The sequence below is a fragment of the Oncorhynchus keta genome, chromosome 21 (assembly GCF_023373465.1).
Source record: "Oncorhynchus keta strain PuntledgeMale-10-30-2019 chromosome 21, Oket_V2, whole genome shotgun sequence".
NCBI classification, from domain to species: Eukaryota; Metazoa; Chordata; class Actinopteri; order Salmoniformes; family Salmonidae; genus Oncorhynchus; species Oncorhynchus keta.
In genome coordinates this window covers 522,149-538,344 of record NC_068441.1, presented here as the reverse complement: position 1 = coordinate 538,344, position 16,196 = coordinate 522,149, and the positions used below count along the sequence as shown (strand labels likewise).

Sequence of the window (16,196 nt, the reverse complement as noted above, 5' to 3'; positions counted from 1 at the left end):
TTTTACTGAGTTACAGTTCATATAAGGAAATCAGTCAATTGAAATAAATAAATTATGCCCTAATAAATGGATTTTACAGATATGCATCTATTAGTCACAGACACCTTTAAAATAGTAGTGAAAACCAGTCAGTATCTGGTGTGACCGCCATTTTCCTCATCTCCTTCGCATAGTGTTGATCAGGCTGTTGATTGTGGCCTGTGGAGTGTTATCCCACTTCTTTTCAATGACTGTGTGAAGTTACTGGATATTGGCGGGAACTGGAACACGCTGTCGTACACATCCAGAGCATCCCAAACATGCTCAATGGGTGACATGTCTGGCGTGTATGCAGGCCATGGAAGAACTGAGACATTTTCAGCTTCGTAAAATTGTGTACAGATCCTTGTGACATGGGGCCATGCATTATCATGCTGAAACATGAGGTGATGGCGGCAGATGAATGGCACAACAATGGGCCTCAGGATCTCGTCACGATATCTCTGTGCATTCAAATTGCCATCGATAAAATGCAATTGTGTTCGTTGTCCGTAATCCCCCCAACCCCTCTACTGCTACTCTGTTCATTATATATGCATAGTCACTTTAACCATATCTACATGTACATACTACCTCAATCAGCCTAACTAACCGGTGTCTGTATGTAGCCTCGCTACTTTTATGGCCTCGCTACTGTATATAGCCTCTTTTCACTGTTGTTTGATTTCTTTACTTACCTATTGTTCACCCAATGCCTTTTTTGCACTATTGGTTAGAGCCTGTAAGTAAGCATTTCACTGTAAGGTCTACTACACATGTTGTATTCGGCGCACGTGACAAATAAACTTTGATTTGATTTGATTTATGCCTGCCCATACCATAACCCCACCGCCACCATGGGGCACTCTGTTCACAACGTTGACATTAGCAAACCGCTTGCCCATATGACGCCATCTGCCCGGTTCAGTTGAAACCGGGATTCATCCTTGAAGAGCACACTTCTCCAGCATGCCAGTGGCCATCGAAGGTGAGCTTTAGTCCATTGAAGTTGGTTATGACGTCGAACTGCAGTCAGGTCAAGAACCCTGTGAGGACAACGAGCTTGCAGATGAGCTTCCCTGAGATGGTTTCTGACAGTTTGTGCAGAAATTCTTTGGTTGTGCAAACCCACAGTTTCATCAGCTATCCGGGTGGCTGGTCTCAGACGATCCCACAGGTGAAGAAGCCGGATGTGGAGGTCCTGGGCTGGCGTGGTTTTACATGGTCTGCAGTTGTGAGGCCAGGTGGTGTATTGACAAATTCTATAAAATTACATTGGAGGCGGCTTATGGTAGAGAAATTAACATATATTCTCTGGCAACAGCTCTGGTGGACATTCCTTCAGTCAGCAATTGCAAGCACATTCAAAACTAGAGGCATCTGTGGTATTGTGTTGTGTGACAAAACTATTGTTCGCAGCAAAAGGTGCACCTGTGTAAAGATCATGCTGTTTAATCTGCTTCTTGATATGCCACACCTGTCAGGTATATGGGTTATCTTGGCAAAGGAGAAATGCCCACTGACAGAGATGCAAACAAATTTGTGCACAAGCTTCTTGGGCGTATGGAACATTTCTGGGATCTTTTATTGCAGCTCATGAAACATGGGACCAACACTTTACATGTTGTGTTTATATTTTTGTTCAGTATATATGCCATTAAGCAGATGCTCTTATCTAGAACGATTTAGGGGCAAATCCTAACGTTCATTTCAGTCAAATTTGCACGTAGCTTCCATTGACATCCATACATGACTAAGTTTAAATTTGACTTAAGTGGAAGTAAGGATTTTCCCAATACATTTTATAATATGCAATCCCAGCTGGATTCCTAGCACCACGCTCGTACCAAACGAGCCACACAGGATGTCCTTACCTGCCACCAGTCAGTGTTCGTCTTCCTGAGCAGAATAAACCGCTCCCCTTCTCGGATGCAGACCTGTCGTCCATCTGCCCCGCGGTACTGGTAGTCATACTGAGCCTCCAACACCACCGTGCCACTGGGGACGCCACACACAGTAGGCACACTCACACTGCTAACACTGCTGCTCACACTGGCACGGCTCCCCCTGCTGGATACACTGCTCACACTGGTAATACTCCCTCTGGTGGTGGCTGAGGGCTTGGCGGGTGAGGCTATTGGGGAGCGGCGCCAGCTGCCTGACAGCATGGTGGATGGATGGACTGGGGCTCAGTGGGGGGTGTTGGGGACAAGGGGAAGGGTGGCGAGGGTGGGGTCACAGGTGACACTGGCACGGGGTAACGGCGATGACTGTTGCCAGGCCAGCGCCATGCTCTGAAACACAAACAGAACAGAACTGGGTTAAATGTAAATATGGACAAAATATGGCAAGCATCACATATCCACACCATTTAATATCATCATCTCAGACGCCAATATTAAACTTAGATCTCTATACATTTACATGTTAGTCATTTAGCAGACGCTCTTCTCCAATTACATGAGTAATTAGGGTTAAGTGTGTTGTTCAAAGGCATATCGACAGATTTTTCACCTAGTCTGTTCTGGGATTCAAACCAGCGATTGTTCGGTTATTGGCCCAATGCTTTTAACCGCTAGGATACCTGCCACCCCTATACAAGGCCTTAATACACAACAAAGCTGTGTACTAACCGGCAAACAAACGTTACGGATCCACACCATTTCATCGCATAATATAAACAGCAAGTAGTAATTATGTTACAAAGCAATTTTATTCTAAAAAGAGGGCATTGCAATTGATTTGCAATCCTTCATTTGTTTCACGGAGCTCATGCAATTAGAGAGAGAGAGAAAAAAACAGAGTGTGCTGATCAACCAACCAGTATCTAAATCCTTTTTATCCATGGCATCATCAGACAACTAAAACTGTCCACCGACCAACCATAACAACACATACACACATTTACAACTCTGCCCTTACCAGACCCACTTACATAACAGAACACCCATTTGAGACTGAGATCCTGAGAGCAGCCCACAGCAGTAGTTCCAGACCGGCAGAGAGGCTGAGGCCTTTTCTCTCTCTCACCCTCCCTCTCTCCCTCCTCTCTCTATCTTCTCTCTCCCTCTCGCACAGTAAATATTGCACTCAAAAAGGTTTCAAAAGGATCTCTATCTCTCATAATCCACAGCACAGCAGCACTTTAATTTAAAAAAGCACTATGTGAGGCCTGTGTGTTTGTGCATGCTTGCGTATGTTTGTTTGTGTGTGTGTGTGTGTGTGTGTGTGTGTGTGTGTGTGTGTGTGTGTGTGTGTGTGTGTGTGTGTGTGTGTGTGTGTGTGTGTGTGTGTGTGTGTGTGCGTGTGCGTGTGCGTGTGCGTGTGTGTGCGTTTGTATACTGTTTTAGTGTGCGCCAGCTGACAAGAGTAAACACAGCAGGTAAAGCATCAAAGCTGATGGGATTCCCAATTCCCTCACATATGTGTTCCGAGACTGGATCCTAGCATTCTATCTCTCCGTCTATCCATCCATCCATCCATCCATTGACTATGTCTAGACTTCTATCAGAAGCTCTAGCAGGAGATTTTGATTTATATTTGCTTAAATCTTTTCTTATTTTTTGGGGGGGTGGATCAGATTTAATATTGCGGATAGATTGTCACTTCCATCAATGTATTTGTCTGCATCATTTCCAATCCCCCATATATTTTGGGGGTAAATAGATATATTCATTTGTATACACACATATACATAAACATGCATACATACGTGTGAGATATAAAGCAGAACAGAAGCAGGGCAAGCACAAAAACAGGAAACCACTTTCAGAGCATCAACATCCAAAGTGTATGGCGGGGTCATATTTCTCCTCTTTTTCTTTTTCCTCTGCAGCTTTCGACACTGGTGGCCATCGCTATGTCTGTTCCACTCAATACCAGAATGAGTCAAATTAGGAAACAAATGAGATTGCTAACCCTGTTATGACCGTGTTGGCCAACAGGTTGGCCAATAATACGAGCATGGAGAGAGAAAGCCAGGTTGAGACTGCTATCTTGTGACATACTATTTATATAAATATAGTTGGCCAACCCACAAGAGATTTGGTTCTGGGTTCTGAGAACTGAGACTAAAGCCCCACACCCAAACAGACAGACAGTGAGAGAGACACATATGCTGGCAGACGGACCCTCAGAACTGGGGTGGGTGAAGCTGACAGTTAGCTAACCCCCATGCCAGGCTGTGCCAGTTAGAGAGGGCCCCACATGACTCAGGCCTGGCAACAACAACAACAGTGGAGAGAGAGAGAGAGAGAGTGGGGTGTTCAGAGAAAAGGAGAGAGAGAGGGAACGAGAGCGAGAGAGGGAGAGAGAGAGAGAGAGAGAGAGAGGTGGGGTGTTCAGAGAAAAGGAGAGAGAGAGGGAACGAGAGCGAGAGAGGGAGAGAGAGAGAGAGAGAGAGAGAGAGAGAATGAGAAAAATAGAGAAACAGATAAAGATAGAGAGAGAAATAACAGTCCAGCTCAGACAGACATCAACATCCAGTTACACTGTAGACTGCATGCACTCTTGTGTGTGTATTATATTGTGAATGCATGCCTGCACAAATTCATGTATATGAGAGAGACGTAGATGTAATCACCATGCTTGTGTTGTGGCCAGTCTTGCGGTTAGCTGGTCAGCAGTAAAGATGGAGGGGGTGGGGGGTTTATGATGCAATCTGCCACAGTACTAACATCCCAGCTGGCCAGTCAACAGTCAACCTTTCAAAACAATGAAGACACATTGGACTAGTCAGTCATACGTTAGCCCAGCAGCGAGTCTTATCATCTGCTCTGCTTTAGGGAGGATTAGGGGACTACCCAATAGAGAGTTAACGAGGCTAGTGGCACTGCCAACTGACACACACACTAAGGCACACACAAATGCGCCACACAAACGCACACACACACACACACACACACACACACACACACACACACACACACACACACACACACACACACACACACACACACACACACACACACACACACACACACACACACACACACACACACACACTCCTAATCCCAGTTGACGGATCTTGGATGAGCTCAGTGAACCCTAGTAACTAATGCTACCCTCCCATTCAGGACCAATTTGCCAGAAGAGTATATGTGTGTGGGCCTCTGCCTCCGTGCATGCCTTCCTGTGTGTGTGTGTGTGCGTGTGTGTTTGGCCCCTGTCACGTGTCGCAAACAGCCTAGGCCATTCGCCTCACTGATCATCCAGCCATTGATTATTGTTCCGTGCTTATAGCTCAGAGCTGTCTGAATGGTCAACAGAGCCAACTACCAAATCAACAGAGCTAGGCCTTAAAACTCCTCAAGTCTAACTCCAACTCCAACTAGAACAAAGACCACGCAACAATGAACACTTGGGAAAGAAGTGTAATTTGTCACTGCCACTACTTGGAAATCACATTCGATTTGCGTGACGTGCTGGTTGTACTATGAGCATAGAAATAGAAAGGGAAACCCCATTAGAGTCATTGGGTCTGAGATATGGAATTCTGTTTCTATGGGTATGAGTTATATGTCCTTGGCTATCATGCCTGACCCATAGACCCACAGAGACACAATGCATTCTCTTACTCTATTTTTATTTTCTAGCCTTTCAGGGGAGTCAGGAAGAAGCGGAATGGAGAAAATTGGAAATGTCACACTTTCCACAAACTACGGGGTATAGTCCTAATTGCTAGTCTGTCTCTCTAGCTGCTGTTGATGTGCCAGGTATCATGGATTAGCCTAGATTAAATTGTCCTTGTTTTTGTTAATCCACACTAAATTTAAACACAAATATTAAGTTGATAATTGTCAAAGGATCAAAAGTTGTCCCTCCCTGCCATTCCACCCTGCAATGACACTGACTACTATTTGAAGACAAGCGTGACTGACACACAACATCAGGGTTCCGGCTTGGACCCTACTGTTTACTGACCGAACACGTGTTTGTTTGCTGCATATCACATTGGATCTGATTACCATGATTGATATAAATATTTATGAAATATAATATAACATAACATAACTTAAAATGAACAACTGTGGCCCTCCCTTCAACCCTGCAATACCACTCCTATTTGAAGATAAGCTGTGAAGATTGTCCAAACTGACTGAGCTGGTACATCCCTGCATGGGGCTGTTACATCCCGGGCCAAAACAGCTTCTCATCCTCTCAGCTCTCACTGCTGTGTGAATCATTGATGAGCAGACCAGAGAGAGAGACACTGAATCACTGAAACACTCTCTGGAGGTGATGCGTCCAAAATGCCACTTTAACCCCTAAATAGTGTACTATTTTTGACCAGGGCATAGGATTCCGTTTCGGGTCAATATGGGTCCCTGTCGGAGACTAGCCTGTCAGGATTAGAGAAAGATTGAGGTGCTGGAAGAGGAGCATGATTATTGTAATTTCATTTACTTTACCAGGCAATTAAGATAAGAACTGATTTACAATGATGCCTGGCAAGTGGCAAAAAGCATCCTGTGGGGCAGGGGGCGGGGAATAAAAGTGTTGGGTAGGATGGTCATCTGAATCAAGGTTCGTTTGGCAGATGGGGTGAAGGAGGCGTGATTACGATACAGAAAACCAAGCCTAGATTTAACCTTGGCCTGCAGCTTGGTTAAAGCTGGAATCCGCATTAGGGGAAACAGCGCCACTGTTCGCCCCAGCACATTTGTTATTGTTTTGTTTATGAAACGAAGGAGGGCAGAAAAAAAAGCCTGCTGGATGCTCAGAAATAATTCAATTCAGAGAGAGAGAGAGAGAGAGAGAGAGAGAGAGAGAGAGAGAGACAGAGAGACAGAGAGAGAGAGAGAGAGAGAGAGAGAGAGAGAGAGAGAGAGAGAGAGAGAGAGAGAGAGAGAGAGAGCGAGAGAGCGAGAGAGCGAGAGAGCGAGAGAGAGAGAGAGAGAGAGAGAGAGAGAGAGAGAGAGAGAGAGAGAGAGAGAGAGAGAGGGTGATCTACTTAATACATTTTGTGTGTGCGTGCATGCGTTAACAAATAGCACTCAGCATTATGGCAAATCTATGTAGCAACCATTCACAACCTGTGGCTGTTACTCAATAAGGACTAAATGACCTGTCTGATTTACTAAATGCCTTTGCGAGTATTATAGCATGTAACTTTCAGGCAATATTATCCAGAACCTCACCAAGCTATTCAGAAATAGCTTGATTGAGTTTAAAATTGCATGTACAGTATGTATATTGGAATTCATAGTGAAACTTGTGTTTAAAACAGATTAATATTATTACTAAGCCAATACTGCATTCTTACGTTGGTTTATGCAATGTGATATAATTTTAAATCCTAACTAATGCTTACTAAAATTTGCCAGCAGGGCGAAGGCCATATCAGGTTCAGGCTTCTCTTTTTAGGACCATTAGGGACATGCAGCTTAGCATTATAGTAAGGTTTTGTTCCAAATGGCATCCTATCCCCTATATGGGTCATTCTGTATAAGAGTTACAAACTAGGGATTGGGTAAAAAAATCAAAATTGTATCCTATTTTTACCAAACTTTCAGCAGACATGACTTCCAGCATACAGTATGTTAGGTAGACATATATACTACTCACACACTTTGTTTTATTGCATATTAAAAATATTTACCTGAATTCCTTACAACCCCACTAAATTTGTCACTACTAAAACATAGTGTAAAAGTTGCAGTAAAGGGAGAACCATGCACAGTAGTGATCATTTTGATTAACCTTCTATAACAGAATCATTTTAGAAATTGTATTTGCATACCAAATTAATAAAATAGTAAAGACATGATTTTTAACCATATTTTTTAAACCTTTACATTGAATTTAGATATATATATACTCTGTATTGTTCTCTGTAAAATGCTCAATGTGGATTGTATGAATCTGAAACCTGTTGGATTGACTGAATTACTTATGCCTCTAAATAATTATTTTGGAAAAATAACAGGGTTATCTGCGTCAAGTGTCCATCATAGAGATTAAATGGAGATGAGATCTCTAGATCGAGATAACTCATTTTAGTATAGACATTGCAATTGAGAGCTTCCACCATTTAAAATTAGTCCGCTGGGTGGTTATTCCTATGGGTTGGGAGTGATCAGCAAATATATCAAAAAGCATTATCTTCTTTCAATTGTGTTGCTTCTGGTTAGTAAACCAAAGCCTCCGGTAATATCGAGGAGCCAAGACCAAACTTTTTGCCAGGACGTTGGTCCCAAGATCCAGACCCAGACAATTGAAAGACCAAATGTACAGTTGTAGTCGGAAGTTTACATACACCTTAGCCAAATACATTTAAACTCAGTTTTTCACAATTCCAGACACTTAATCCGAGTAAGAATTCCCTGTCTCGGGTCAGTTAGTTGAAAGATCCATTTTGCAATCAAGCTTTAACTTCCTGACTGATGTCTTGAGATGTTGCTTCGATATATCCACATCATTTTCCTTCCTCGTGATACCATCTATTTTGTGAAGTGCACCAGTCCCTCCTGCAGCAAAGCAACACCACAACATGATGCTGCCAGCCCCGTGCTTCACGGTTGGGATGGTGTTCTTCGGCTTGCACGCCTCCCCCTTTTTCCTCCAAACATAACGATGCTCATTATGGCCAAACAGTTCTATTTTTGTTTCATCAGACCAGGGGACATTTCTCCAAAAAGTAAGATCTTTGTCCCCATGTGCAGTTGCAAACCGTAGTCTGGCTTTTTTATGGCGGATTTGGAGCAGTGGCTTGTTCCTTGCTAAGCGGCCTTTCAGGATGTGTCAATATAGAACTTGTTTTACTGTGGATATAGATACTTTTATACCTGTTTCCTCCAGCATCTTCACAAGGTCCTTTGCTGTTGTTCTGGGATTGATTTGCACTTTTCACACCAAAGTATGTTCATCTCCAGGAGACAGAACGCGTCTCCTTCCTGGGCGGTATGACGGCTGCGTGGTCCTTCCGTACTATTGTTTTTTTTTGGGAAATTGCTCCTAAGGACGAACCAGACTTGTGGAGGTCTACATTTTTTTCTGGCCTGATTTCTTTTGATTTCCCCATGATGTCAAGCAAAGAGGCACTGAGTTTGAAGGTAGGCCTGGAAATGCATGCACAGGTACACCTCCAATTGACTCAAATTATGTCAATTAGCCTATCAGAAGCTTCTAAAGTCATGACATCATTTTCTGGAATTTTCCAAGCTGTTTAAAGGCACAGTCAACTTAGTGTATGTAAACTTCTGACCCACTGGAATTGTAATACAGTGAATTATAAGTGAAATAATCTGTCTGTAAACAATTGGAAAAATGACTTGTGTCATGCACAAAGTAGATGCCCTAACCGACTTGCTAAAACTGTAGTTTGTTAACAAGAAATTTGTGGATTTGACCTAAGTGTATGTAAACTTCCGACTTCTACTGTATGTGATCATGAGTGGTCTCCAGACCAAGGCCACTAGATCAAGAGTCCATTGGCCCTTTCTTCAATTGTAAGAAACTCATATAGAGTAAACTCGAGTACAGTACAATACAGTAGACTAGATCACAGTAGCATACAGCACAGTATAGTGGAACACAGTACGCTCAGTAAGTAGAGTACAGTACATTGCAGTATAGTGCAGTACAGTGTAGCACATTAAAGACATCTATGTTTTGGTCAAATAAATGTCAATGTTTGGGATCTTGGAGGGTTGGAGCCACCCTGCTGGCTATGCATCTTAATACTCTACACTTTTTGTGGTTCTCTGTAGCTCAATTGGTAGAGCATAGTGCAAGCAACTTAAAAATGGAGATAGCCTCAATGGCGTTGCCCGTGCTGTTACATTATTAAAGAATCCCCATAGCTAATATATGGCTTGCTATCTTTCATTTGGACAGATGTACATCTCAGCAAGATATGTGCACCACGTCATTGCTCTCTCTCGCTCTGCTGTGGGCGCATGATATGCACTTTGCTAGCCATCATTCATTATGGCGAGGGGCTAAAGCTCATTCGTTGAACTGGAATTGCTAGGCGGCAGGCCCATGTGGGGCAAAATGGATCAGCACAGACTCCAGAAAAACAGTTGCTTTCAAACCAGGGATTTCATGGCTAATTAAGGTAAGACACTAATTATGCAACAATGATCTACACATTGACACATCCAGCCCAAAGCAGGAGTTGCCAAAGTTCTGGAGTATGTCTTTAAGGAACATTCATTCTACAGTCTTTTAATGTGTATGTTTGGTTGTGATATCAAAAGGTGGGACAGCATTTATAAATAGATATTTTCTAAAAAATAAATGAAACTAGTAATTAGATCTGTATATTTCAATGCAACAATAGAACAACTCTCAGCACAAATCCAGTTCGGCTGCAACTCATACTGTTATTTCCTGCATTTCAAATGGATTTCTTTGTTTAAATCTAACTTTTCAAATCATCAGGGGTGAAAGAAACATAGCAGTTTTCAAGAAATGGGAAGAATTAGAACCAACCTTTCATTTCCAGAAGGTTCTGAACTCAAACAGCACTCCAACCATAGACATATAATCTTCCTATGACTCCAGCAACCTGGGTGAAGACTAGAGAGGCTGAGCCCATAGATACACACATCATTGGCTGAGCCTCAGTCTGACTCCCACAGGCCTCCCTGCCCCTCTCAGAAGCCTGCAGCTCATTCATTGATGTTTCTGATGAAAAGCACAGAGACCATTGATCCACCAGGGATGGGAATGAGGCACAGAGCTGTCACAAGCTATCAGCAAAGTCAAAGACCCACTTTCTGCAATAGTAACATCACAGAGAGTGAATCACTCACATAGTGTGTGATACCGCCAGGGACCATTGCAGTGCATTAAACCTCTCTGGGTAATGCAGATTCAAACACAGTGGCTACACAGATAAGCACAATCATTTATAGTGTTTAGTACAGGTTCCTAGAAAAGTGTATATGGTATAAACAGTTCAAACATGGATGTCTGCATGACATTATCTCACTCTACCTCTACCTCTCTCTCTCCCCATCCCGCTCACTGTCTGTCTGTTTGTAGGACTGCAGTAAGACCAGTAAAAGGGTCTAACCTTCTGTCAGATGAAAGAGTCCGTGTGAGGGATTTGGACAGCATGTGAGGGATGAACAACATACAACTACACTAAGAAATTGTGTTTTGGCTGTGAGCTTTAAAAGAAGATCAGTGGAGTGACATTTCGGGGATTTCTGTGGCCTGTCCTGTTGTGGCCTGTGTTACTTCCCTCTCTCTCCCCAGAGAAGGTCACTGCTGCAGACAATCACACTGATAGCACTGAGCTTAAAAACACACGCACAACACCTATGCATGCAGACATATGCATTCAGACATACACGCACGCACGCACATACACACACACACACGCACACTGACAGTGACCATAGTAATTCTCCAGATTACCCAAATATCCCAATCCCTAAACAATAATCCTGTACTCATTACAATCTGAAAACCACTGGCTGCCACACAAAAATTATCTCCATAGGACACTACTTCAATCCAGCACAATCTCTTCTCAATAGGCTAAAGACTGAGATTCACCAATGAACCCAAAACAGCATGTTTTCAACAGAGTAATCTCGACACCCAGAATCACATCCCCTACTTGATGTTAATGTGAAAAGCAAAGAGACCATTGATCCACCAGGGATGGCAGGGAGGCACACTGTTTTGGAACACTGTAAAGTCCATGGAGAATAAGAGTACCTCCTCCCAGCTGCCCACTGCACTGAGAGTAGGAAACAGGCACCACTGACAAATCCACGATAATCGAGAATTTCAATAAGCATTTCTCTACGGCTGGCCATGCTTTCCACCTGGCTAACCCAACCCCGGCCAACAGCTCTGCACACCCCGCAGCAACTGGCCCAAGCCACCCCCTCGCTTCTCCTTCACCCAAATACAGACATCTGATGTACTGAAAGAGCTGCAAAATCTGGATCCCTACAAATCAGCTGGGCTAGACAATCTGGACCCTCTCTTTCTAAAATGATCCACCGCCATTGTTGCAACCCCTATTACTAGTCTGTTCAACCTCTCTTTCGTATCGTCTGAGATTCCTAAAGATTTAAAAGCGGCCGCGGTCATCCCCCTCTTCAAAGGGGGAGACACTCTAGATGCAAACTATTACAGACCTATATCCATCATTTCCCTGCCTTTCTAAAGTCTTCGAAAGCCAAGTGAACAAGCAGATCACCAACCATTTCGAATCCCACCGTACCTTCTCCGCTATGCAATCTGGTTTCCGAAATGGTCACGGGTGCACCTCAGCCACGCACGCTCAAGGTCCTAAACGATATCATAACTGCCATCGATAAAAGACAGTACTGTGCAGCCGTCTTCATCGACCTGGCCAAGGCTTTCGACTCTGTCAATCACCGTATTCTATTCGCCAGACTCAACAGCCTTGGTTTCTCTAATGACTGCCTCGCCTGGTTCACCAACTACTTCTCTGATAGAGTTCAGTGTGTCAAATCGGAGGGCCTGTTGTCCGGACATCTGACAGTCTCTATGGGGGTGCCACAGGGTTCAATTCTCGGGCTGACTCTTTTCTCTGTATATATCAATGATGTCACTCTTGCTGCGGGTGATTCTTTGATCCACCTCTACGCAGACGACACAATTCTGTATACTTCTGGCCCTTCTTTGGACACTGTGTTAACAAACCTCTAAACGAGCTTCAACGCTATACAACACTCCTTCCGTGGCCTCCAACTGCTCTTAAATAAAATTAAATGCATACTCTTCAATCGAACTCTGCCCACGCCCGCCCGCCCAACTAACATCACTACTCTGGACGGTTCTGACTTAGAATATGTGGACAACTATAAATATCTAGGTGTCTGGCTAGACAGTGAACTCTCCAATCCAAAGTTAAATCTAGAATCGGCTTCCTATTCCGCAACAAAGCCTCCTTCACTCATGCTGCCAAACACACCCTCGGAAAACTGACTATCCTACCGATCCTTGACTTCAGCGATGTCATTTACAAAATAGCCTCCAACACTCTACTCAGCAAACTGGATGCAGTCTATCACAGTGCCATCCGTTTTGTCACCAAAGCCCCATATACTACCCACCACTGCGACCTGTATGCTCTCGTTGGCTGGTCCTCGCTACATATTTGTTGCCAAACCCACTGGCTCCAGGTCATCTATAAGTCTTTGCTAGGTAAAGCTCTGCCTTATCCCATCTCACTGGTCACCATAGCAACACCCACCAGTAGCACACAACCCAGCAGGTATATTTCACTGGTCATCCCCAAAGCCAACTCTTCCTTTGGCCGCCTCTCCTTCCAGTTCTCTGCGGCCAGTGACTGGAGCGAATTGCAATAATCTGTCACGGATATCGTCCTCTTCGTCTGAGGAGGAGTAAGGATCGGACCAAAGCGCAGCGTGGTAAGTGTTCATGATGATTTTTAATTCAAACTCAGAACACTAAACAGAAAATAACAACGTGAATTTTCAAATCCGAAACAGTACCATGTGGACAAAACACTCACACGGAAACAAACACCCACCAACCAAAAGTGAATCCCAGGCTACCTAAGTACGATTCTCAATCAGAGACAACTAACGACACCTGCCTCTGATTGAGAACCATACTAGGCCGAACACAAAAACTAACATAGATAAACAAACGTAGACTGCCAACCCAAACTCACGCCCTGACCATACTAAAACAAAGAATAAAATAACAGAACTATGGTCAGAACGTGACATAATCACTGAAGTTCACTAACTTCAAGCGTCAGCTGTCAGAGCAGCTTACCGATCGCTGCAGCTGTACACAGCCCATCTGTAAATAGCCCATCCAACCAACTACCTACCTCATCCCCATATTTGTTTTTCTGCTCTTTTGCACACCAGTATTTCTACTTGCACATCCTCATCTGCACATATATCACTCCAGTGTAAATGGCTAAATTGTAATTACTTTGCCACTTTTGGCCTATTTATTACCTTACCTCCTTACTTCATTTGCACACACTGTATAAAGATTGTTCTATTGTGTTATTGACTGTACGTTTGTTTATCCCATGTGTAACTCTACGTTGTTGTTTTTGTTGGACGGCTTTGCTTTATCTTGGCCACGTCGCAGTTGTAAATGGGAACTTGTTCTCAACTGGCCTATCTGGTTAAATAAAGGTTACAAAAAAAAATGTTACGGCTGTCACGAGAGAGACTACCAACAGAGAGGGGAGATCATGCAATCAAAGCCATGAACTCTCACTCTCACTAGCAACCAAGAAGTCACTCACTTAATACACAGGGCAAGGCAAGCAGCTTTTAATCAGCAGAAGTTGCAACCCTACTTGGTGGAGTATAATCGTTCAAGGCTGTATGTGTGTGCAGTTAGCTATGAGCAGCGTGTGTGTGTGTGTGTGTGTGTGTGTGTGTGTGTGTGTGTGTGTGTGTGTGTGTGTGTGTGTGTGTGTGTGTGTGTGTGTGTGTGTGTGTGTGTGTGTGTGTGTGTGTGTGTGTGTGTGTGTGTGTGTGTGTCTGAAACTGTGCAGTAACAGTTAGCTATGAGCAGGCTACAAAATAGCTAGGGAGAAAGTAAATCCTAGGTCTACTGAGACAGATTACCAAACTAAATGAAAACACAATGCGCCTAACTGTTCCCATTCAATTTGATCCTGTACATGCTTTTTTGTTGGCTGTACCTTAGTCAAAGTAGTGTAAGTGAAACATGCAAATGTGCAATAGACTAGGCTACAGACAAAGAGGCTTCTCACTTCTCAGACTGCTTCAAAGCCTTTATAGATTATTTGCGTCATTATTTCTTGCCATTTGAGCTAAGGAAAACTGAGGAGACGATTTGAAGAATAATACAATATGCTATTCTACTGCAGTGGTGAAATATAGAAGAGTACAACTGAAGATTGATGATCATCTCAGTGCATCTAAAACCACAAAGCTGAGCTCACACTCCCAACCTCAAAGGACACCACAAGCTATGCTTGATATCCTGTTGTAAAAGGGACTTTTGTTAGAGACTAAGACTAAGCAAACCATACGCTACAGGATATGAAAAATACGAAGAGAACTTGGTGAAACATTTAACATTCTAGTGTGGTAATATGTTTCGGAGGCGGGGGGATTATGAACACTCAAATTTGACAGCACTAACAACTTCTGCTGTATACGCGTAACATGTCAACAACAGAGCAACTTTGAGTTGAGCCTCTATGTAAGGGCAAAAGATGAGATTTCACCCACAAGCCTACACTGGCTCCAGACACCCGGTCAGCTTGAGATCATACATATTGCACCATCATACATAATGCACATAATTGGCTATACTTCACCTGATTTCACATTAAGTATGCATAACCCCGGTTTATTTGCTAATGTAAGCCTCTTCATTGTCACTGCATTTAAGTGCATGCAAGCAACCAATAAGTTTATTAATACGATTGTTTAGATCTATTTATAACACTACAATAACATATGCCTGTAAAGTAAGAATAAAGTACATCAACATTACTTAGAAACACTTAGATAATTGACATAATTTAAAAGTATTATTTTCTAAATTACTTTATACATTTATTTTCATTTTTTTACTTGTCATATATGCGTCTCCAAATACTAGAACATTTACAAGAAACCCGTTTCTCACCTTTAGGAGGTCGGTGCAGCGAGTGTCATCAATTATTATTGCAATTTTAAAAAACTGATCCGGACCATTCAGTAGCGAGCGAACGATGTCCAGAAATCATCGCACTCGCAGCCTCCAGTGATGTGTGCTATTTGTGCCTTGATCAAGTTATCCTCTATCATGTGATGCAGTTTAAAAAACTGAAATCCATTGTAGCTTCACAAATTGGTGAGGGTTTGTTTCAATGTGTATAAAATGTGCACACTGTTATAGATTTGTAATATTAATACCTGTAATTAAACCTGTTGGTTATCATATTAATTCTCGTTCAGATAAAACGATGTCTCGGTACAGTACATCAACGTAGTTGGCCATCGATTGGCTGAAAAGTCCCATGTGATTTCTCATTAACCAATCAGAATTTGGGGAAGTTAGCGTGTCAGTTTGTTGTCGCTAAATTTATTTTCATACTGATAGAATTTGTAGTTTTATGTAGAGTCTGATTGCATCGCTTTTATGGATGTGGTATGCTTTAGAATACTACAATATGCGCCATTTGCAAATGGGAAATTAAACAGTGGTTGCATGAAGTCACTGGCAGTTTC

The 16,196-nt window shown here is 43.0% G+C and overlaps 1 protein-coding gene across 8 annotated transcripts in view; it reads right to left on the bottom strand.

The window, feature by feature from the left end:
- Nucleotides 1-15,955, bottom strand: part of LOC118399905 (rho GTPase-activating protein 15) — a 55,268-nt gene extending 39,313 nt beyond the window's left edge. For 3 of the 8 annotated variants that reach the window (XM_052473195.1, XM_052473200.1, XM_052473201.1), the window contains exons 1-3: nucleotides 15,613-15,954; nucleotides 4,601-4,721; nucleotides 1,893-2,312 (exon numbers count right to left, since the gene is read on the bottom strand). In XM_052473195.1, the coding sequence (XP_052329155.1) occupies nucleotides 1,893-2,186 (294 nt within the window). In that variant the 5' untranslated portion in view covers nucleotides 2,187-2,312; nucleotides 4,601-4,721; nucleotides 15,613-15,954. Of the gene's footprint in view, nucleotides 1-1,892; nucleotides 2,313-2,953; nucleotides 2,973-3,730; nucleotides 3,875-4,600; nucleotides 4,722-15,612 lie in introns of those variants that run through there. The other 5 variants (XM_052473199.1, XM_052473198.1, XM_035796121.2 and 2 more) reach the window with 5 other exon arrangements.
- Nucleotides 15,956-16,196: the final 241 nt, after the last annotated feature.